The 25,883-nt window shown below is 39.0% G+C and overlaps 1 protein-coding gene across 1 annotated transcript in view; it reads right to left on the reverse strand.

The window, feature by feature from the left end:
- Positions 1–25,883, reverse strand: part of uba7 (ubiquitin-like modifier activating enzyme 7) — an 88,440-nt gene that overhangs the window by 30,028 nt on the left and 32,529 nt on the right. The window contains exons 20-21 of the mRNA XM_036571325.1: positions 21,515–21,607; positions 19,306–19,497 (exon numbers count right to left, since the gene is read on the reverse strand). Coding sequence (XP_036427218.1) covers positions 19,306–19,497; positions 21,515–21,607 — 285 coding nt within the window. The remainder of the gene's footprint in view (positions 1–19,305; positions 19,498–21,514; positions 21,608–25,883) is intronic.

Here is a 25,883-nt window from a genome sequence, read left to right on the forward strand (position 1 = left end):
CTGTCACTTTAACATGTCCAATACTAAACAATACTCCGAAGATGCTGACCAGTGACAGTCGTATTTAAAGAAAAGACTTCTTGATTATATTGCCAGTTTTAGGTCAAGATTAGATTTTATGTAGTTGTACATCAGCTATGGCTTCGGTTTGAGCTCTACTCCATTGTAATGTTGTTTCTTTGCCCAGTGTAACACTGAGTGGTCTGAAACTGATCGTAAATTCTGGCCTTTTATCACATTTTATATTAGAGCAGCCCAAGCCAAGAGATGCTGTCTGAAGAAAAGTATGTTTTACAGGAATTTTCCATTAAAATACAGACACAAAGACAGAGACAGAAGCATGCATCAGTGAGCACACATTTAAAAACTAAAAAGGCACTAAGGCTACGTTCACACAGCAGGTAAAAGTGTCCCAAATCTGATTCTCACCAAATCCGATTATTTTGTTCGGCTGGTCACAGTATCTTTTTAATGTGACCTGTATGTGACATCAGTCCGAACAGATCAGCTACTAAACCGACTCGCATTTGCAAAAGAACAATGCTTCACGTTGCGTCACGTGGCTCATCCAGAGGTAAACTATCATGACCGCCAATGAACGCCAGTCGCTCCCAGAGGTCTTTTGTTTTCATCAGTATCACAGGAGCCATCAAGAAGCTTCACTGACTGACAGCTGGGCTCATCACCCAGAATGTGTTCGAGCTCGCTGTAAAAAGGGCACGGTCACTTCTTTGGTTTGTGCCCTCAGATTCTTTCAACTTTGCTTTTAGACTTATGTTTTCTTTGATGCTGCAGCCTCGTTCTCCTCCGGCTGCGTTCGGTCATTTCTTTAAAAATCTCTTTGAACATGGAGGGTTCGGTTCAGTCTCTTCTAATTTTCAGAAATTAGAAACACCACCCCAAATGTTTGAGGACTCAGCAGCGCAAAATTATGACGAATCTGGAGTTGGACTGACGTAACAGTCACATGAATTCCGATCTGGCTGTTCAGACTGAGTCGTGTTGTCGCATATCAAATACATATCGGATTTCAGTACCACATGTGAAAGCGTCTCAAAATGGAATTGAAAATGTCAGATTCAGTGTGTTTTATCTGTTCACACTGACACACAGACACACGTCTGCGTCACATATGAAGAAAAAGATCAGACTTGGGTCACTTTTACCTGCTGTGTGAACAAAGCCTGATTCTGTATATGTAATCTTAAGATTATATTGGTGATATGCTAAGATTCAAGATTCAAGAGTTTTATTGTCATACGCACAGCAGAAACAGGCAGTTACACCGTACAATGAAATTCTTACTTTGCTGTTCCTCCATTCACCAAATATAATCTTAATATAATCTTAGAACAAAATAGAAAAAAATAGAAAATAAGAATAACACTAAAAACAATAGTAAAAAAGTAAGAAGTACAGTTATGTGCAAAGTTGGAAGAAAAATTAAAGTTATATGTGCGTATGTACAAATATTTAGAGCAGCGGTTCATAAAGTGCATGTTGCAGGTAACAGATGTAAACAGTAGTGTTCTGACAGCAGCAGTACAGTGTATGTAAGGCGCAGTTATTGAGTGCAAAGTCGGCCAAAACTTAAACCAGTTCAGAGTGGAAGGGGGGGGGAGGTAGCGAGTGAGGTGTTCACAAGCCTGATGGCCTGTGAATAGAAACCGTTCTTCAGTCCTGGACTTCACACTCCTGTAGCGTCTGCCTGAAGGCAGGAGTGTGAAGAGTCTGTGCTGGGGTGTGTACTGTCCCTGATTATGTTGCGGGCCGTCCTAATGTGCAGTGTTACTTGTTAGGGTTTAATAGAGTTTCTATTATTGATAATGACTTTTTGGAAATGATTAGTAAAAACATCCTAAACACACTTGTGTCAACAAAAGTTTTAACTAGATATTCATTTAAAGTGCCTGCTTAAACTTTGTAGATATTTCTTGATAGTTTTCTGAGGGTTTGGATACATCTACAGGGTTAACTCATATTAGATCAGTCCATTATTGACACTGCATTCCTTCCTTTTATTGGGCTCTGTTGGAAAGACTAACTATGCCAATTAAGGATGTTGTGGTTTTAACGGTCTAGCTGGGATTCCTGAGGGAAAGAGCTGCATGGAAATCTCCTTGATGGAATAAGTGTTTTCATCTGCTTCTTCATTTTATTACCACATTCCTCCTTAGTTATCAGACAGCGACAGTGTTCCAGCTGTATTAAAATCAATGGAAGTTAATGAATGTGTATCCTAAAGTCCTTACACTTAAACCGCAATCCACTTTATAGTTCATTAGCTAATGCTGAGAGCTGTCCTCAGATAGACGCTCCGTTTAGATTCCATTGCTACAGTGTACTGTTTGTTTTGAGGAATGAACCCTTAATTAAAACTACTGATTAAAGCACAAACCAGACCTTATTTTAGAATCCTCTAGACTCAAAACATGTGACAATGCGACCTGCGTAAGTGGACATTCATCTAGTATGGAAGCATTTAGACTACTAACCTCAGGACTCTGCTATCTTTACTCTGAGGATGCTTGTTCTCAGATAAGCAGAATTTCTTATCTTTGAATCTTGATTTTGTTTAAAACCTCACTTTGTGGGCTTAAGATCCAGAAGCATGCCTTCTTTCTCACAGCCATCACAGTGGGCAATAAAAATAGTTTGGCCTGTGGGCTGTTTGATCCTCGCTATCAACTAAGAGTCAACGCTGGGGAGAAAAACAGCAACAGCTTTTGAGCAGAAGTTCTGGAAAGACGTGGAGATCACAGCAGGCGTGATGACGGAGCAACAGACTGACGTGAGCATGTGTGGAGAGAGAGAGAGAGAGAGAGAGAGAGAGAGAGAGAGAGAGAGAGAGAGAGAGAGAAGAAAGATAAAGAGGGATACAGAGAGAGAGGATGCTAGAGCATGTGTAGAGAGAGAAAGAAAGACAGGATGTTAGAGCATGTGTATAGGGAGAGATAGATAGATAGATAGATAGATAGATAGATAGACAGATAGATAGAGAGAGAGAAATACAGAGGTTTGAGAGAGAGAGAGAGAGAGATACAAAGGTTTGAGAGAGAGAGAGAGAGAGAGAGAGAGAGAGAGAGAGAGAGATACAAAGGTTTGAGAGAGAGAGAGAGAACAAGAGATCTCCACCTCCATCTATTCCTCTACATTTTCCATTTCCATCATATTCAGACATTTAGATGTACATTTAGATGTATGTTGGCCAAAATTTCCATTCAGTGAGTATAGAATTAAATACGTCTCACCACAAAGACATGTGGAAGGTTTTCATCTCAGTTACTAAAGCAGTACTATTAAATGCACAGACACGCAGATTTACTGGCAGTTCTAACAGCATATACTAATAAAAAAATCCATAAATCCTTACGTAACTCATATAAATCTCAACTTTGGGTAGAAATCAGGCAGAGAGGAGAGAAAGGAAAATTAGGTTCAGAATGAACTAAAAGAGCATGAATGATGGGCACAAAGCACTCCAAAAGGCCTTGCTTGTTAGCCATTAGCAAAACCAGTAGAAATAAAGTAATTTAAAGTGTGAAGGACAGAAGAACCAGCCTGTGGAGAGAAGACCATCAGAAAAGCACAGTCCAGGTGTCTGCTGGCTGATGAAAGTAGTTTCCATTCTATTTTTAGCCTTGTTAGCATTATTTGGCTAAAAAAATCCCCAAAGCAGGTTCTTGAGACAGTTGAGCCTAAAACTGACAGTCAACCTAATGTGGCTAATATTGAATGAGACTCAGTATAACAAGTCAGCATCATGCTAAACATATTAAAGAGCATGAAAGTAAGGCCCAATCCCATTTCTTCTTTTTACCCCTACCCCTTGTTTTCGAGTGTCACCCTAACCCCTTGTAACGGAGTTACAAAGGGTAGTGGTTGAAATCTTGCCCTACGAAATGGGACAAACCTCCAAAAAAAAAACAAACAAACAAAAAAAAACACACACTTCATTAACAGCTACTAGCGCTGCTCTGTAGGAGACCCGGCCCGACTTCAGTGACAGGAGAGAACGGAAAAGTTCAGCTCCTCACTGCTGGGCTTTAGTTACATTTAGGGCATCATATGCCTTCAAAGAGGGGGGATAAGACAATTGTTTATTATCGCCCACCGCTAATTCATTGGTGATACGAAGCTGAAGTCAGCTATTCACCAGCTTCTTGTTCAAATTTTCCCGTTCCACCTTAAATGGTGCAGCAGTTACATTCTGGCGCTTCAGGCGTCAGAACTGCTGGACTATTTAAGGTGGAACGGGAAAGTTAGCTAGCTAGCTACCGAGATATTAGCATGCTATTAGCGATTTTTTTATGTTTTAAAAAGAAAATGACCATAATACACAGAAACGACATTAAACTAAGATAATACAGTGTTTACTGTAATTTATTAACGGAGAAAATTCTCATATTTGTGGGTTTCTTTGATCTCTTGTTCAGCCATCTTGCCGTTTTTTCTTTTTTTTCCTCATAACACTCTGTTTGGAGTGTCTCTGAAAAACCTCCGTTTGGAGAGCCATGTAGCCTAACACTTCACCCTACCCCTCTATCTCAACAAGAATCGGGACACCCTAACCATAGACGTGAACGCTCAAAACAGAGGGCTAAGGGCTAAGTGGTAGGGGCAAGGGGTGAAATGGGATTGGGCCTAAGTCTACTGCTAGCTGATTAGTGTTTTCATTCTTTTTTAGCCTTGTTAGCATTATTTGGCTAAAAATCTCTATAGCAGGTTCTTGAGACAGTGGAGCCTGAAACTGACAGTCAACCAAACAATGCTAATGTGGCTAACAATGAATGAGATTTACTGTAACAAGTTTGCGTCATGCTAAAAGACATTAAAGTGCATGAAAGCTAGTGTGACAATCATGCTAAGTGAGTTTTTGTCCTTTTAGCCTTGTTGGCTTTGTTTGGCTGAAACACACAGAAGAATTTGCTGTTGTTAAAACTGTGACAAACATTTATACAGAAATTACGTAATATAACCTTAGAAGCAAAACATCATTATAGTGAAATTCTAGAGAAGATGAGATAAGCCTCCCTGTGCAGTTGTCATGCTCAGCTAAAAGGACAAAGCTTCTTGTAGCCTTTGGCCGAGTGTCCAAACAGATCTAACGCTACAATAAATTCCATGTGTAGAAGATAACAGAAGATCTTAAAGTCGATTTGTAATGGAGACCTTTACAAAACATGCAGCACAACAGGGTGTAAAACTGTACACCAACATCTCCAAGGCCTCAGTGTTTGGGTTGGTTAGAAGACCACTTGGTCTGGTAACCCTGCTGAAAAAACCTATAGAAATCATTAAGTGTTTCTGTTGGTTTTGTAATGTGTTTTGGCTTTTTTAAAGGGGCCGACATCACAATGTAAGGGATCGTAATGGTTTAACAGGTGACCAATGGCTGATTCTAAATCCAATGGGATCTAAAGGTATTCTACAGGAAAATAGTGGTCTCAGTTGGAAACCGTTAAGTCAATTCCGATTAGAAATCAAAAACATTAGGTTGTAATTTTAGTTTTCTTATGACTTACCATGTAAGTTGGTTCTTTTACTTCATTTTAATGTGTTTATCATATATTTTATTGATATTTTCTGCCTGTTTTCTATTTGAGTGTTTATTTTATTTTTTCTTTATTACTTTTTATCTAAATCTTTTTGTCTTGATTTTTTGTTTTAGTTGGTAAATTTCATTCCTACTTTTTCAATCCCATGTAATTTGCTTGGCTACACTGTCAATGAGGGTCACCTCCAATGTACTTCCGAGTCAAAATAAAGGTTGATTGATTAATCCTCATGGTTTATAATTGTCCTTTTTTAATCAGGGAACATCTGATAATGATCAATAATATGTGTGTGGTTATTGTAGAAAAAAATAGCAGAATAAATGTCTTAATCTGGATTTTACAGACACTGTCCAGCTCTATTTCTATTTGAGATATTCCTCTCTTTCTGTTTACGGCAGTCTTAGGAAGAGGCTTTTAATTTTATCAAATATAAAAACAGCAATTTTTGCCAAAACAATAGAGCTAAACAAATATATTGTACCTTGCAACAAAAAGTGTAACACAGAAAAAAATGCAAGCGTTTCTAGTAAATGAAGGTTGGTGAACCTTAAATACACACAGCATGGTGAGATCTTTGGGTAGTTTAATGTCAATGTCAACCTAGCTGAACATAAACTGCTGCAGGAGTTTGACATTTTTGTCAGCTGCACCCCTTCAAACTAAATTATTTGCTTTATAGAGCCTTTTTTTCTTGCATTTCATTTTTCTCCCGAGGTCGACTTAAAACATCTGTGTGGTTTTATGTACCAAAAACGGTCATAATTCATGCTTATATCACCATTTTCAAACTTCTCTTAATCCCTTAGAATTACACAGGCTCCTTTTGTTACTGTGTCTTTAAGACTGATACGTCGCTGCTTCTGGAACAAAACCTCATTTCTCCAAAATGGTAACTTTACAGGAAAAGGAAAAAACTTACTTTACTTTTAATGTAAGTCAATGGAACCAGACTTTTTTACAAGTAATTCTGGGATGTTTCTTTTGGTTCATTCATCATGAAATTTACACACAGTGTTAAGGGCAACAGGCATTTTCAAATAATCAAAAAATGAAAATCGACAAAAATGGACATACAAGGTTTTCTTCTGACAACAGCGATATGTAAATGATCTCTCTTCCGGTTTCCCTGTGTTGTGCCTCATTTTGAAAGCACTCAGAGCTGAAAAAACCCCATATAACTTCAGTGTGAGTGGTCAGAGTTAAACTGCTGTAGGCTGAATAGCTGGATATGCGGTAAAGAGTTGGTTCTGGTAACATCACAGAAACAATCAGTTCAAAACGAGCTGCTTTTGTAATTATATTCTTTAAATTTTAATTTCAGTTGACAGTGATGTTTCCAGAACAGTCTCACAAACCCTCTGAAATGCCACCATGAACCCCTAAGAGTTTGTGAACCCCTGGTTAAGAAACCCTGGTCTACTGTTATGCTAACAGCACTGCAAACTCAGAGAAAGAGGAGAGTAATTGAGTCTGTAATTTTCCTCTGTTTCTCTGTTTCTGTTCACTATAATAATAAAAACTGTAAAACAGAACAAATTCTTCCTTTTTGGAAAATAAAACCAAAACTAAAGCTATGAACGCACTCTTAAAGCACCCGGAAAACCAAATTTGGAAAATTCGGATATGGAAAACCAATTTTTCCAATAGTTTGATGAATATGTAAACACTGCTAAAGATTCAAAACGTACTGTTCACTCCTCAGTCCATTCAGTCCATATACAGAAACTGAGCTGCAAAAAACAGCCTGTTTTGAATTACTTGTTTTAGTGATGTCACATCTGCCTACATCAGTCTACAGCAGTTTAGCTCCACTCAATCACACTGAAGTTATTTTTGAATGAAGCACAATACAGGACAGCCAATCAGCTCTGTTGTATTTACATATTTCAGTCTTAAAGGCACAGTAACAAAAACCAGCCTGTTTAATTCTAAGGGATAAAGAGAGGTTGGAAAACAGTCATGTAAAAATGAATGACTGTTTGTGATACATAATCCCACACAAACTTCATAAGTGGACCTCAAGGAGAAGAATAAAATACACTAACTAACTGAATTGAAATTGAAAATGGAAATAAAAACGAAATAAAAATAAAAAGTAATGAATATATAACCTCTACAATATCTTTGCTAGGAGGCAGGCAGGGTGACTAAATGAGTTAGGAAGTTCTTTCCTTCTGAAACTTTATCACGAGGAGGGAAATGTCTGAGAAAGACATAAAGAGAAGTGAAGTTCAGCATATGGGCTTTGAAGCCTCAAAGCCTCTTGCTCCCTCCTTTCCTCCCTCTCTCTCCCTCTGCCTCCCTCCCGCTGAAGCTGTGAATGATTAGAGGAATAAAAAGTGCAGCCACATCGCAATGCTGCTCTCAAGGAAATCTGGTTCCAATAGAGGGGCTTCCTGTGATAGCAGGAAATAGCAGTCATTTCTGCCCCCCCTCCCCTCCACACACATATAAACTCCTTCAAGCAAAGCTCTGAGTGACTGTGAGGTTTAAACCCAACAAGAGTGTTGGGAAAAGCTAGAGCCTCTGGGAACGTGTATGTATAATAGACAACATGCTGTGTTTATTAGGACCCAACAGATAGGAACATTTTATGAACAACAATTTTAAGGGGATATTGTTTGATAAAATATATAATTATCAATTCGTACTCTAATACTTTTAGCTCAATAGTGCTTTACTGGCCAATTTGATTGCCAGTTCTTAATTGTCATTTGTTCAACTGAAATAAACAGCAGAAACTCAGTTTTGAAGTATATAAATATTGTGACACTGGGGCGGAGCTACACAGAATACTTAGGCCTCTGAAGTCGTGACGACATTCTGTAGTCGGCATCGCGTTCATGTTTGGAAATCTGGGACTAAGTTGGTTTTCTCAATGACAAAAATGAATTGGGTTTTTGAAAACCACTGATAGTGAGTCCTGTGGTGAATTAAAATGCTCCCAAGCTGTTAGTTAAAATGCTTCAAAGCTAGGACATTTTTCCAAACAGACATATTCCTCCAAACCTCACCAGATCCCGTGAACTACATGGTCATTAAAGAGCCGAAATATGACTATTGCTGCATGCTGACAACCACATCACTGAAGTTATAAGATATATGATAGTAAACTTGCTTTCATGCAAAGTTAGCTAGCTTTTAGCATATATGTAGCATTATTCATATTTCATCTGCATAATTAACTTGTTATTGAGAGGATTCAGTGACACTTGGTGTGCATTATTCGGGATTATTGTATGTAAGACAACATTTTGGGTTTGGAATATTTTGGTTTAAGACAGAAGCAATTTTCAAAAAGGCATTCATTTTTTTCTCATAGGGAAATCTGCATAGACCTGAGAATGTAATAGGGGCATGACAAACATTTTTCCTCCAAATGTCACCACATCTGTGAACTACATGGTCATAAAGGAGCTGAAACACAACTATTGCTGCATGCTGACAACCTCCCTGAGGTTTTAGGTTATATGGGCATGACCCTGACTATAGAATGATACATGACATCAGAAGTCTTAAATTTCCCATTTTTTAACAGTTCTGATAAAACAGGCAGGTTTTTTTTTATTAGTATGGTTTTGTTATTTTAACCATGATGGTATCTTGTGTTCAGATTCACCAGTTCAACCAGTATCGCTGTGATATATTTGATAATGTCATTATTTGAAAATGCAATCTTCCATTTTCATTGTGTGAACATTTCATAATGAAAGGGCCGAAATAAATGCTTCAAAATTAGTATTAAAGCTTCAAATATTTTTTTCCTTCTATTAAAATATGTTTTTTTTGGATGTGAGAGAGGGAAAGCTGAGAAAGAAGGAGGGGAGCAATAGAGACAGGATGTTACAAGGACAAACAACAGGTTGCAGAGATACCGGTCAAGGCCAAAAGCAGATGGATGACATACAGAAGAGGGTGAACAATGAATGAATGTTGAGACAAATGAGGCCTAAGGCTCAAGACACAGGAAAGACCACAGACTTTCTGTCCATCTGATTGTACACCTGGGAAATCAGAACATGTAGTCAATCACTGCCCACATCTATGCTTCAAAACCTCCACAACATCCTTCTGCCCACTGATCTCCTTTCATTCAACTGCACCCAAGAGGGTTATTAAGAACTTGTCCTGGCTTTCTCTTCAACAAACCATACACACAGGGGAAAAACAATCTCTGACAAGAAATCCAGACCACTAATGTAACTCAATATGCACAATATCTCCACATCTGGGTGCTCTGAACCACGAGGAGACTTGAGTAGAAAACAAGAAGTAGAAGCATGCAACTTTTCACTGCAGTAATAAAGCCTTGGTGTGATTTCCCTCGAGCCTTGAAAAATATATAATGACTTCACAGTGAAAATATGCAATAAGCACTGCAGCAGAGAGGGAAAAAGCTCTGAATATGAAACTCATATGAATTATTAGTGCCCCAAAGGATGTTTAAACAGAGTGGCTTAGATGTACAAGTTCTTGGTGTTAACGCCTACAGGCACAGCAGATCTGCAAGAGTATTATACAGGTTTAACAGCATAGGCCCTGAACACGTAGCTGTGCAGATGGTAGCGTTGCTTCAGCATGCCTCGGGCAGAACGCTGTTTTATCTACAGTGTGTGTTGTGTTTGGACAAGCTTGACTTGAGGATTATGACTTAACCTGTAGTAGTTTTTGCCAAGCATTGACCAATAGAATGGGATGTTCTGCAGCAACCTAAAGTCACCATGCCCAACACCGAGCATTGGCTAGAGGGGTATAAAGCCCCCCCGGCATTGAGCTGTGGAAACTGTGTTCGGGGTATTTTCATGTTCACTCTATGTTCACATGATTTTCATGTTCAGGTTCGTGTGAACTCTGCATGTACAGAATGAAAATAATGTCATCAAACTACTGAAGATAATAAATTGCATATGTTGTCCAGTTATATCTGAAAACGCAAAACACACAGCTTTTCTCTTTTGTTTAACAAAAGCATGTGATTAATCAATTTTATATATACACACACACACATACACACACACACATACACACATACATTCATATAATGTTGCTCAGCCCTACCTGGCCCTATGTGAAAAAGTAACTGCCCCTCTAGCTACAAAATTAACCTGTAAACCAAAATCAATTTACTGTTGTGTTCAATTTCACAGGCATGATTACTGCCAGACCTGTTGAATCAAAACTTCACCTTAACAGAACTTATCTGGCAATGTGAAGCAGCTAGAAAGTCTCAAAAATCAGCACGATGCCACATTTCAAAGAGATTCAAATACAGATGTGAAAATAAAGTGATTGAAATCTGCCAGTCTGAAAAGGGTTACAAAACCATTGCTAAGGCTCTGAGACTCCAGAGAACCACAGTCAGAGCCATTATCCTGGAACAATGGTAACCCTTCCCAGGAGTGGCTGGCCTACCAAAATTTTACCAAGAGCACATTGGTGACTCATCCATGAGGTCACAAAAAAACCCAGACAAACATCTAAAGAACTGCAGCCCTCACTTGCCTCAGGTAATGCCTATGTACATGATTCCACAATAAGAAAGACATAGGGCAAAAATGGCATCCATGGGAGATTTGCAAAGCGCAAACCACTGCTGACTAAAAGAAAATCTTGTCTCACATTTGGCAAAACCACCTAGATGACACTCAAAACTTTTGGGATAATATTCTGTGGACTAATGAGTCAAAGATGGAACTTTTTGGAAGACAAAGACATCTGGCGTAAAGCTAACACTGCATTCCACCATAAGAACATCATACCAACAGTAAAACATGGTGGTGGTAGTGTGATGGTCTGGGGATGCTTTGCTTCTGCAGGACTTGTATGACTTGTCATAATTGATGAAACCAAAAATTCTGCTCTCTATCAGAAAATCCTTAAGGCGAATGTCTGCCCTGTCAGTGAGTTTGTGACCTAAAGCAAGTGAAGCTGGGTTATGCAGTAGAACAATGATCCAAAGCACACCTCTGAGTGTCTCAAAAGAAAGAAAATTAAGGTTTTGCAGTGGCCGAGTCAAAGTCCTGACTGAATCCCATTGAGATGCTGTGGCAGGACCTTAAACGGGAAGTTCATGCTCAAAAACCCTACAATGTAGCCGAATGTAATAATTTTGCAAAGAAGTGAGGGCCAAAATTCCTCGGTGTAAGACTCTTTGCAAGTTATCGCAAACGTTTGACTGCAGTTGCTACTGCCAAGGGTGGCACAACCAGTTATTAGGTTTAGGGGAGCAATTACTTTTTCACAAGGGTGATAGAGGTTTTGAATTAATCTTTATCCTCAATAAATGGAATGATCATTTAAAAGCTCTGCATTGACTGACTTGATCTCTTATTAAAATTAGTAGGATGATGTGAAACATTTAAATGTGACAAATTAGCAAAAAACAGAAGAAATTGGGTGAAGGCCACAGAGTGTATGTTTGTGTATACATATATACTCTGATCAGGCATAACATTATGACCACCTCCTTGTTTCTACACTCATTGTCCACTTTATCAGCTCCACTTACTATATAGGTGCACTTTGTAGTTCTACAATTACAGACTGTAGTCCATCTGTTTCTCTGCATACTTTGTTAGCCCCCTTTTACCCTGTTCCTCAGTGGTCAGGACCCCCATGGACCCTCACAGAGCAGGTACTGTTTGGGTGGTGGATTATTCTCAGCACTGTAGTGTCACTGATGTGGTGGTGGTGTGTTAGTGTGTGTTGTGCTGGTATGAGTGGATCAGACACAGCAGTGCTGCTGGAGTTTTTAAACACTGTGTCCACTCACTGTCCACTCTATTAGACACTCCTACCTTGACGGTTTCACCTTGTAGATGTAAAGTCAGAGACGATAGCTCATCTGCTGCGCACAGTTTGTGTTGGTCATCCTCTAGTCCTTCATCAGTGGTCACAGGACGCTGCCCACAGGACGCTGTTGGCTGGATATTTTTGGTTGGTGGACTATTCTCAGTCCAGCAGTGACACTGAGGTGTTTAAAGACTCCAGCAGCACTGCTGTGCCTGATCCACTCAGACCAGCACAACACACACTAACACACCACCACCACGTCAGTGTTACTGCAGTGCTGAGAATGATCCACCACCCAAACAGTACCTGCTCTGTGAGGGTCCATGGAGGTCCAGACCACTGAAGAACAGGGTAAAAGGGGGCTAACAAAGTATGCAGAGAAACAGATGGACTACAGTCTGTAACTGTAGAACTACAAAGTGCACCTATATAGTAAGTGGAGCTGATAAAATGGACAATGAGTGTAGAAACAAGGAGACGATCATAATGTTATGCCTGATCAGTGTACATACATATATACACACATACATACACACACACACACACACAAACACATACACATACATACATACATATATATATATATATATATATATATATATATATATATATATATATATATATACACACACACACATACATATATACACACACACATACATATATACACACACATACATATATACACACACATACACACATATATATATATATATATATATATATATATATATATATATATATATATATATATATATATATATAATTTGCTGAATTTAACATAATGAATGAATTGTAACATAACATAATAAATTGTTAAATGTGGCCTGTGCAAAAGTTATGGCACATTTTAAATTTGATTTTTTTTACCATATGTTAGGGTTATATATTCTGTTAATGAGACAAGTGAAGGTTAGTGAAGTAACAGAAAAAGAAAGTAAAAAGGACAAAGCAGGTGAGCGGGCCTCTTTTGAGCGCTAGCCAAAACACAAGCCAGGTCAGGTCTGGGGCGAGGGCTGCCACTTCTAACTCTGTCACGTCACGAGAAAATCTCCACAGCTGCACTGAGAGCAGACGTGGTCCCATAAAACTCCCCCCAAGACTGTAAGGAAATTTAGTCTGCTAAGAAAAAAAGAGTAACTATTCACCAGAAACCTGCAGCCTTCTGCAGTGATGGCTGTGGCAGAGTGCGCAGGCCTGGGACTTACAGGATGTCTGAATATTACCTTGAAGCATTTTAGGATAGCTCACCTCCCACGGACACTCACATTCCCACAGTGTCCACCCTGTTACTCACTAGGAAACTGTCTGGAGGCGAGTATTAATTGTAGTCCAAAAGGCTGGAATCACCACTAAATCAAACTGTTCTCTATAATTTACATAGTCTATTGGGCCTTTTCAGCATAACACACGTGTAAGTTTATATGTGCACTTACAGCCCAGGAAGCTAAGATAAACAGAGAATGTGCATATGTGAAAAGCACGGTGCTGTATATGATTTAATGCTGCAGAGGTCTTCATGTGTACACTGACAAAAATGTACTGGTTATGAGGGTCACACAGTGTTGTGCACAATCTCATAGTTTCACTGCAGTGTAGAGCCACTCTAGGAATTATTTACACATAAAATCACCCAAAAATTGTTTATTTGGAGTCTGTATGCAGTCCGAAGTTGCCATTCTGATCTTGGTAAGGGTTCAAAAATACATCTTTGATTTTCTGCCCTGAAGGTGCTGAAAATAGCAGGGGGCGGTTTTGGAGGGGACATCCTCGAGAGAAAACAGGATGCTGAAAATATCCGTCTACTGTCCACTGTCCTTCAAATCTTATCAAGACAATGGCGGTAGTGTCTCTCACTACAGTTCTGCAACAGAACATCTATTGTCCACCATATGTTATCTCTTGGTGTATACATACAGTACTGTGCAAAACTGAATCTTAAAAAAGATGATTCTTCAAGGGTTATTCAGGAAAGAAAACGGTTCTACATAGAACCATGAACGCTCAAAGAACCCGTTGCATGATTAAAGTGTTCTCTGCATGGTGAAACAGTTCTTCAGATTGATGGAGAATGTGCTGCAGATGGTAGTGAACCTTTTTGAAAAGGGTTCTAAATAGCACCAAAAAGGGTTCTTCTTTTATTACGATATCAAGCTTGTAACAACAGCAGGACCCTTTTTGATTCAATATAGAACATTTTTATATTTTTCCCCAATTTTCTCCCCAATTTATTCGTATCCAATTCCACCCACTAGTTATGGCTCCACCAATCACACAATACCAAAAGCACTAGGAGGGAGAAGGCTAACACAGGCTTCCTCCGAGACCTGTGAAGCGCCACCGCATCTTTTCCAACTGCTGCTCACACATCATCACCGGACAGCCGAACGCGCTCGGAGGAAAGCGTCGAGCGCTAGTTCTATCACGTCAGCTAACAGATGCCTGCGCTGACTAGCACTGCGTTTGGGTGATGGGGGGAGGGGGCCATCCTACCCACCCAGAAAGCGAGGCCAATTGTGCCCTTTTGGACTCCTGGACACAGAAGGCTGCAGCATCACCAGCAATCTCCTGATGATCGGGGCAACGCTGAGATGGTTGCGCCACTCGGGAGCCCAATATAGAACCCTTTTCAAAAAGGTTATATATAAAACCTGCAGCATATTCTTTATCACTCTGAAGAACGATTTACCATGCAAAGAACCCTTTAATCATGCAAAGCGTTCTTTAGTAGAGAAAATGGTTCTACGTAGAACTGTGAACACTCAAATAACCATCTTTTTTTAAGAGTGTGGGCCATGTGAGAAAGTAATATGTAAAGCCATTTATCTGGGCAGTAAGAACTGATTTGTTCAAGCTGCTCTACATCTGGTTTATCTGCAACTTTTAGTAACAAGAGAGCGCAAGTGTAGTTCAGTTCAGCAACATTTTACAAGCTGCGTTCGTGTGTGTTCCCCCATATCTGCAGAAATCAGTGGGAAAGTGTGAGAGTCATTTCATAATCTGACCTCAGTTGTGTACTGCAGTGGTTCTCAGCCCTGGTCCAGGAGATCCACTGCTCTGCACATTTCATTGCTTTCACTGCTACAGTACTCCCACTTTAACTCAGTAAGGGTCTGTTAATGAGCTGATGAGTTGAATAAGGTGTGTTGGGAGCAACATTAAAATGTGCAGAGCAGAGGGCCTCTAGAACCAGGGCTGGGAACCACCGGTGTAGTGTATCCAAAGCTTAACTCACATACCAATAACTTTCTTAAAAACAACCTTCTTATTATGTTTTACTACATCGCTGTTGTCGGAACAAAACCTTGTACCTCCAAAATGGTAACTTTACAGGAGAGAGAAAAAACATACTCTACTTTTAATGTAAGTCAATGGAACCAGACATTTTTCCAAGTCATTTTAGGCCATTTCTTTTGGTCCATTCATCATGGAATTTACACACAATGTAAAGAACAACAGACGTTTTCAAATTATGCCAAAACCTGAAAAATGGCAAAAATCACACTAAATCAAACAAACTGCCTTACATTTTCTCCCTCTCTTCCTCTCATTTTGGTCTCTCTCAGTCTTTGTTTGTCTCTACTCTCTGTCTCCCTCTCATTTTAGTGTCTCTCTCTTTTTGGTTTCTTCTCTTTCTCTGGTGTCTCCCATCTTTTTTCTCATTTAAGTCTCTCTCTCACATTCTCTCTCATTTTGGTCTCTTTCTCTACTCTTTCTCTCCCTCTCACTTTGCTGTTTCTCTCTCTTTAGTCTCTCTACTCTTTCTCTCTCTCACTTTGGTCTCTCCCTATATCTTTCTCTACTCTATTTCTCATGGTCTCTTTTTCTCTTCCCTCTCTCTCATTTTGGTGTCTCTCTACTCTCTCTTTCTCTCTTCTATAAGTCAACTTCTACAGGGCCAGTGAAGAAAAAATGTATACAAAATATAGCTGGAAAAATGCTCCCCCTTGCAGGAGCCCTGGGCGCTCACTCAGGTCTCTCTCTCTCTTTCTCCCTCCTTCTCTGTTTCTCTCTCCCTCTCTCTGCCAAGTGACTGCAGTCAAACAGTATCAGTGTGCTAATGTGGAGTGTGTTCTGGCCGATGCTTAACCAGTCCCACGTGTGGAACGTTCTCCTCCCTCCTGAGAGCAGACTGCTGCCAGACACATGAGAGAGAGAAACAAAGACAGAGCGAGTGCTGGAGGGAGTGAAAGGGAGAGATGGAAGGCTAGAAGAGAAGTGCACATTCAAAGGCCTAAAAACAACACAGTCTCTATGACAGATAATAAACGCAAATCTTTCAAATGGAACATGAATTTGGGTAACACTATTTTGATAGCCTACAGTAGACACTTCATAGGTGCTTACATTGACTTACATTCAAGAAGACAGCTATAACCCTGACCCTAACCTAACCCTGACTCCAACCTAACTTTACACTGAATAGAAATCTAATACTAACTCTAAGCCTGTCTAGATTCATAATCTTAATCATTTTCTACCCCTAATCTTTTTTTGCTGTTCCTAATCTTAGCCCTAATTCTATTCCTAATCCTGTTTATTCCTAATCTTAGCCCTAATTCTGTTTCTATTCCTAATCTTAGCCCTAATTCTATTCCTAATCCTGTTTATTCCTAATCTTAGCCCTAATTCTGTTTCTATTCCTAATCCTAACTCTAATCCTGTTTCTATTCCTAATCCTGTTTCTATTCTTAATCTTAGCCCTAATTCTGTTTTTATTCTTAATCTTAGCCCTTATTCTGTTTATATTCCTAATCCTAATCCTGTTTCTATTCCTAATCTTAGCCCTAATTACGTTTCTATTCCTAATCTTAGCCCTAATTACGTTTCTATTGCTAATCCTGTTTCTATTTCCTAATTTTAGCCCTAATCCTGTTTCTATTCCTAATTTTAGTCCAAATTCTACTTATTTCTAATCTTAGTCCGAATTCTACTTCTATTCCTAATCTTAGCCCTAATTATATTCCTAATCCTAACTCTAATCCTGTTTCTATTCCTAATTTTAGCCCTAATTTTGTTTCTACTCCTAATCTTAGCCCTAATTCTGCTTCCATTCCTAATCCTAAACCTAATTCTGTTGTGAATCACCAGATAGTTTGTTAAAAATCTGAGCCTTTATACACTTCTTCAATGTTTTTTTTACACATGGTCTACAGCACAAGTTGTCAGAAATTACTTGGAATAAAAAATAGAAGATTGAAAGAGAGAGAGAGAGAGAGAGAGAGAGAGAGAACAGTTAGGGCACACTAGGTTGTTGTCATAGCTCACTAGTAACTCAATACGGCGTGTTTCAAAGCCCAGCTCACCGCCTGTCCCCTTGGGTAAAAAAGACCCTGATCTCTGACTCTGCTCTGGGGGTGGGGGACCTCCTTTTCCAAAAGGTGGGCAACTGCGATGTATTACTTCATCAGGCATGACCTCTTCAGATTTCATGACGTAGTCAATCTTCTCCTAAAGAATCACAATCTAATACAATCATTGTAGGCTAATAAATCGTTACAGCCGACTGCAGGGTGTTATTGTATCAGCCGTGACCTCTTCTCCTCCTTTTTGCCTTCTCAAAAGGCCAACCTGTGGCTTCACGCAGGGTTTGGCTCAGCTGTAGCTCCACTCAATAGAGGCCTTTCTACATGAAGCACAGACGCGAACCCTCAAAACGCCAGTTTTAAACATTAATCTTGTCTAAGCCTCGCGTCTAAGTGCTTCAGAAAGCCTTCAGAAAGCACGTCTCTACTCCGTCTCTGAATTCTGAACGCACTCTGTTTGGGCAAAGTCCTCTAAATTGAGTAAACGCATGGAGCTGGCTGAAGGGTCTGTGTGGGTGGGTGTACAGTTACTAAATGCTGTAAGCCCTCAGGATAACAGCGGGATCGTTTAAGCCTGGGCTGATTCAGGTCCAGACTGTGGCTCCACACACACACACACACACACACACACTGAAAACACCCTCGTAGCGCAATGAGTTCAGCTGCTGCAGAGGTTTCCTTTGAATGATTTAAACATTTAGACTTCAGCCTTTGGGTTTCTTACTTCATACTTCTTTAAAATGAATGAATGCACGCTGCACTCAAGCTCTGCCTTGGAGCGACATGCATACACTGGTACCTGAAGTACAGTCAAAAGTTTGGGGATGCCTAGTTTTCCCACAATGAGCACAGTTTCTTTGTCCATTTGTAATAACATGTTAACTACAAAGCTCTTAGATCTTGCTGTTTTGTTTTTTCTTTTTTAATACTGTGAATAATACCATAACCCACACTCTCTTGTTGTGGTGTGAACACTCAAACCTTTCAGATGTTTAAAGCAGCTTTGGGCCGAACCAGTTTCAACATGTGCTTTTAACAACAGTCCTGAAACGAAAACTGTCAAATCAATATTTAGGCAGAACTGCTCTTCTCTTTGATGCATATAGACAAATCGTTGGCTCATAGCTGTTCTATGATAACAGAACTTTTACAAGTATTTTTTAGTTAACTAAAAATAATAAATAGCACTCAGAAAATTCCAAAACAAGGCAAGATGTCTCCAAACATCTGCCTGCTAATGTGGCTAGACAGGCAAACATCACGAGCAACGTTGTAGAAAAACAACTATGATGTTTGAATTAAATGAAGGCGTACTATACTGCAAGAATAGTATTTGAACTGATGTAAATTGTTGCTTTCGTTCATTTAAATTTATATTGCTTTACATTGTTTCAGACAAAAAACATGACAAATTAATTTTTCCATAAAGGCCATGTACCTGCATGAGAGGTTTCTGAGCGTAATTATGAGCATGAGAAGAGTCCTAGTAACATAATGTAATGCATCATTTGCAGCACTTGAATGATAATTAGATGTGATATCAGAGCATACGCTGTAAAAAAAAATTGCTGTTTTAACTTTAAGTGTTGGTCATCAGGTTTTCTTGGATAAAACTGGACATCCCATCCGGGGGAAAGTGTCTCACTCACCATGAATGTTGGAGCCCTGCCCGGCTGTGAGAGGACGTAGTACTGGACGGCCATGTTAACGTACGCGACGCGGAATGAGCTGATGCGCCGGTGGCCCTGTACCAGCTTATACAGTTCCAGACACATGAGGCCGGCCACTGCAGCCGTTGTCGTGGCGATGGCTGGGATGATGCGTCCGGCGATGAGTTTGCTCTGCAAGTCAAAAAGCAATATTTTTGCATTTCAGAAATATATTTCTCAATAAAAAATGTGGTTTTCAAAATATATTCATAAATAGGCACGTCACAATTATTTAGAGTCGTCTTTAAAAGCGCAAACACTTAGAATCATTTAATCATAAAATCATAAGATCAATGGCCAATTTATTAAACTGCATAAAATTTGTTTTTAGCCATTTCTAAAGAACTTGGAATTAAAGATGGAATTTCAATTATTTTTGCTATTATAGCATCTGAATTTTTGAAAGAATAGTATGAACAGTACTTTCTCACCGAAAACTATTTTATATTGTATTATGTAGTTCATGCAGAGCATTACTTTTAATAACAGTGCTAGTCTTTTTCCTGTAGTCCTCAGCACAACCTACTAGCACAACCTGTACTAATATAAAGCCTGGAATATTCCAGCATGTTTATGAGTTCTGAATTTTTTTAGCACATAATCATAAACACTTCACTAGTATTTCACTATTCAATATTCACAATGCTAATGTCTGTTAGCACCAAACTAATGGATATGTAATTACATATATTGAACAGTTCTTTATTTTATGGTGGCCTATTTCTGAATAGTAGTGGAGGAACCTGTTAGCCTGTCAGTAGCCTTCTGAGGTTGTTGTGTTCATTCATACAAAGGATTCAATCAAAATCTTTACAGAAAAGTCTGTTCACTCAGCGGCCATCTTTGCAATGCCGCATGTGGTTATTTCCAGCCATACAGGACCAGGCTCCACTGACTGGGGAGAGACCTAAACACTCAAAACTGAAGGTCAAACTAGCATTTCCAAAACACATCTGAAATCACTGATGAAATCTGACAAAAACTGCATAAATAGTTTGTAGTATTTGTGCTCAGTAATGCACAAAAAATCTGATTTTTTGAGTTGCTCTGGCTACTGCATGATGAAGCGGAGGCCCTTCTCTGCTGGTGGCGTAACCAGAGAGCCGATGGGCTCTTTTTATTGAAAGGCAGGCCTTTCTCCATAAACAGACTCTGTTAAGCATTACAAGGTTTTCCATTCATATTTCAAACAGTGTCCTGACTCCTCTTTATATCGTTTCTGGCTGAATAAGGTTGTGGGCTGTTTACTTCACATACAATGTGATTTCTGACCGTAAGTGTACATGCATTCTTGCATTTTCTACTGTTCTATGCTGTACGCTCAGTCAAAAACTGACCCCTGCCAGAAAAGTGCTAGAACTGTTAGTGCAGCATGTTATCCATGAAAACGCCTGCTCTTCTGAATGTATTTATTAGGGCCATGTTTCATATGAGTGTGTCTACTCAGCCTGCAAGCTACAAGGTCCTTGTGAAAAAAGTGAATTAATAGAGTTGTTTTGTTGTTGCCCATTACAAAAAATGGCCAATAGGCTATTCAAAAATCAATAAAAGTAATAAAATTTGCCATTGGCCAATTCGGCACTAAAGACATCAGAATTGGCCATGAAAATACAAGATCAGCGAATCTTTATTTACCTTAGAAACCAATATACACTTTGAACATTTAAGCATTAGTCTTTGGATCAAAATGGCTTTACATTTAGGGAAAATAGACATTCAATCACTGTTTAATTATAATGCTCTCTTTTTCAAACTTAGACAAAAATATTACTACTACTGTAGTAGTCGTGCACTGTTTAAGTTAGCCCTGCATTTTATTTACAATGGGCCAAAACACTTCCCTCACCAAATACCAGCATCTCTGGGGGGCATGCCATTGAAAAACAAACAGGTTTAGGTGTCCAGAGTAAAAGTGCAGAATTTAGGTTCGTTCTGAGACCCAAATATTGTTATCTCTTACCACATTGTAGCATGTGATGACAATCTGTTTGATGTAAATTATCCAAGCATTATTTTACAAGAGGTCACATTTATGCTGCTTGAAGTTACAGCATCACCCAACTTAAAACACCTTCCCTCATCCCTGTACACAAAGACGAAGAGAGGTGCATTAGACTACAGCAGACTGGCTTTAACAGTGATCTCCCACCTTGTGTCGATCTGCTGCTGGGATATCATAATTCTCTGCCCTCAGGTTAGACGCCGCCACTATATAGTCCATGTGGAAGTTACTGTCATCATCCTAGAAACAGAATAAATTCACAGTTTATCTCAGTTTCACACAGACAGATCAGTTAAACATGAGCTATAGACTGCCAGGCGTCAGAATTATGAGATGACAGTGGTGGTTAAAAGGCCACTTTCATTTTCAAAAGACAAAAAGTTCCACCACCTGTTTGTTTAGACCATGCTTTGTCTACCATAATATCCACAGCACCAGCTGTTCCTGATTTTCCATGGAAAAATGCACAGGTGACAAAGAAAGCCATAATACTGATCAATCTGCCTGATGTAGTTGCAGGAAAGCGCAGGTGTTGAATTCGGAGATACAGAAGGTGGGCTCATCCTGTGCCAGCTATATTGTTGCCATGTCAAGCCAAATGCACAACTCTGTCACCAGCTCGCCATTGTGTCCCAAACTTAATTTCCCCTTTGAGGTGACAGTGCATATGAGGTCATACTGCAGTCATGCTGATTCTTCAAAGGGCCATGTGACTGGAGGGGAATTGAGGGGGTGCGCTTTGGCAACCCTCCCTCACTGCGGCCACACTCGCCGTAAGGCACAGAGACTAAGGTGACAGCACATTTGAAAAGGCAGACGCAATGTACACCATTACGCATAACACTGCGTTTGATTTCTTCTAACAGGTATTCATATGTTTCTCTGGATGTCTTACACAAAGCTTTTAATATCGCTTTTCTCAAGATCCACCTTGACTATAGTCACATTTCATGTTACTATCACAGAAAGAAAACAAGATGAATCCTTTAATTCATTTGATTGTGTATTTAGTTTAACTTAAACATAACTGAAGGAACAGTTCAGCAAAAAAATGTACACAATTTTGCCTTCAGTATTAAATGTAGTCGATCAGTGAAAATGTCTTTGAAGTTTGCTTCTTTAGTTCGGCACTGGAGCTACGGTAAAGGAACAGGTAAAGGAAGCTCATGCACACCAGTTAATAGTGTGCGAACTATCACTTGCCTCAAGTTAGGGCTGAAAGATGAATCATTTCTATATCAAAATCGCAATTTAAGAGAGCGCAACAAGAGTTGCATTTTTTTTTAATTATAGCCTATATTATCAAAAATGTTCTTCAGTTTTAAGTGAGGAAATTTAACCTAATAACACTGAACTGCCTGTTGATAAGTTAGACCAGTCAAAGGCAGCCAAACCTCATGCGTTGTGACATCACAACCACAACTTAACTGGCTGTCTGGCACAATACACTCAGAAGTCAAGCCTCAGGTTAGCCTCTGGTCTTCATGGCAAAAAATAGCCTAAACCTTAATAAAGAAAATAATCGCAAATTTAAATTGCAGTCGCAATTAGTCAGAAAAATCACAAATATTTTCCCCAAATCGTTCAGCCCCACCTCAAACTGTGTCAAAGCTGTTAGTAGGTCGTCTCGAATACATTTGCTTATGTGGTTTCTGACACCGACATACTGTTATTCAAAACATTAAAAAAAGCATGCACTGTTCAACTTTGCCTGTGCTACTATGCAACATACTTTTGTGCATTTTTATACACTGTAAAGAGTGGAACAGTGCAGATTTGAGGTGTTTTGAGGCTTGAATTGACGTAAAATATTGCTTTTGTTCATCTAAACTACAATTTTGCTTTGCATTGTTCGATTCAAAGTATTTGAATTGAATAAAACCAGTTAAATTGCTTATTTGCACATTTTCAAAGCCAAACTGACATTTTGTACAGTGCAGATTATAGTGGGACTGATATTCTCTGCAATTTTGTCTGCATAGGTAAGAATCTAAACATGCAGCATGGAAAAAACACTGGATGGATGGATGGATCAGTTTATTAATCCCAGAGGGAAAGTCACCTATTACAGCAGCACAAAGTGCAGTAAAGAGCAAAACAAAAGCAAAAGTATTGCTGTACGCTATTATGCTGATGCATAAATAGAAAAAAATAAAGATATATAATAAAATACACTTAAACACAATGTGTAGTACAAGATTAAGTAAAATCGCATAAATATTAGGCAGGTGTCAGTGCAGTGGTGCAGGTCACGTCTAATGGATGAACCAAATGACTAAACACTATAAACAATAACATATGTTGTGCAATAGTTGTGCAACATGCATGGATGTATAAACAAAGTGGCAGTGCATAGTAAAGAGCAGAGACATATAATGTCAAGTTGGTGCTCAGTGAGCCTGTCCTGTCAGTGGCTCAGTATACAGTAACAATGTATACACTTTAAGGAGGACTACACAAAACATGGGAGGATCATGTGGAAAACTGATGAAGTTTGGAAGCATGGCTGATTACATATTCTGCCTGATTAATGAAGTAAAATAGTGGTCAATGGTTTTAGATGGAATTTTCTTCACCAATTAAAAATAAGTGTCTCAACAGCATGTTGTTGGGTAACGTACTTCAACAATAGCAACAGACACAGTGACTAGATGGAGGCAGGAGCCTTAAAAATGTTCTGAAAGAATATTTGCCTTTAAAATTACTCTCTCAGGCTCAGATATAGGAAATTTACTGCGATTTGGATGCAACATGTGCTCTCAGTCTATGTTATTGTTTCTTATATTCAATTTGTAGAATGTTTTGGTGTGGAAAACTTCATTTATTTACACAGTGCTTTCTTTTCTTTCTCTGAACTTTCAATTTCTCTTTTCTTCTTGAGCTTGTTGACAGCAGAAATGATATCTACCTGCCACACTGAGCTTATCTAACCAGTGCGGCTGCGTTTCTATGCTAGTTTAATAAATATGATATTAAAGAAGGATATTACACCATTCAGCAGGTTTAAAAGTTCAGTTATGTTCACACGAAAAAAAAAAACTAATCTTGCATGAAGTAAATCAATTAATGTATTTTTTTAAACCAGCAGTGCACAAATTTTTGCCGTCACATCCCTATTTAGTAGTGTGTATAAAATATCATGTTTTATAGATCTGCTATAGAAGACCGTAAAACTGCTTTAGTACAGTTTACAGGGCACAAATATAGTAATGGCATACTGAATAAGCTATGATGTATTTAATATTGGCAACTCGATCAGGCTTTGTGGCAGGTGAGGGGTGAAAGAGCGTGATGAATGAGGGGATGAGGTAGTGTAATCTTGCAATTTGATGCCTGTGGAATGCCCCAGACTCACTCATGCCTTCCCTATTCACTCAGGTACAACACGCGAGTGACCAAAGAATGTGTCACCACTGAAGAAGAGATTAGGCTTGAGTTCCACCCACATACATGAATGCACACGTAGGTTCAACCCATGAACATGGGAGCTAATACATGCCAGCATGCATGTACAGACAGGTTCATAAACTTTGTCAGGCTGTGCTGTATTAATGTAGGAAGAGCTATGAAAGGAGCAAGGGATCTTTAATCCTAGTGCTCTCTAAAGGACAGTAAACGTATGTGGTGAAGGAGACAGATATTGGGGCGTTCTGAAGTCATGCATAGTACGAAAGATCAAAGATGATGGAAAACAAATAGAAATCCATGCATGATACATTGTTTGTTAATTGTTATCACAATATTGATCACATTAGGTTGCAATAAGAAATTTAATCTCACTGTTGTTCAATGTCGTTTTGATTAAAGAAGACATTCATGTCATCCAACAGAAGTAAATTACGAGTGTAGAGCTACAATCTTTAACCTTTTAAGGCTGATGCAAAAGAAATGGCTGACTTTCAATCTACTCTCCTCCTATAATAATGTGATTAATTCTTTTGTCACATTTATGTTGATTTGTAAAGAATGTGCTCTACCAAAGATGGAAATTTCTCATTTGGTTTTCGTGTTTTTTTGTCAAACTACCATTTTGCATGAGTGAACAAATGACATTTCAGTAATCCCTTATTATTATCCTGATGAAACAGATCAATAATAAGCTCCTTGTGAATTCTGAATGTGTGTGCATGCTCTCCTAGAAACTATTAGAGTGCATCCAACAATAAAGGCAGCATGGAGCTTCTTTTACACAGTGATAGGAAACACAGCAGCACATGGAAAGCTTCATTTCCACATGCTGATGGATTTGATTCATTTAAATGTGGACATGAACCGCTACCAATTACACTGGGGGAGGATTTTAACAAGTTAAAGGTTATACATGTTATGTACGAAATTGGTGTACGAGCCCTAAATGCCCTGTTTATAGGCCATGAGCACAAAATGCATTTCTCGCCATCAAATATATGCTTTTGAAGGAGGACGGAATAAAACGTGGAAGAATTGCATAAAAACTAGGTGTAGATATTGGAAGTGCAGTTGACTACATATTCTGCTTGATTTACATTTGAGCAAC

Source organism: Colossoma macropomum, unplaced genomic scaffold (genome assembly GCF_904425465.1).
Source record: "Colossoma macropomum unplaced genomic scaffold, Colossoma_macropomum, whole genome shotgun sequence".
NCBI classification, from domain to species: Eukaryota; Metazoa; Chordata; class Actinopteri; order Characiformes; family Serrasalmidae; genus Colossoma; species Colossoma macropomum.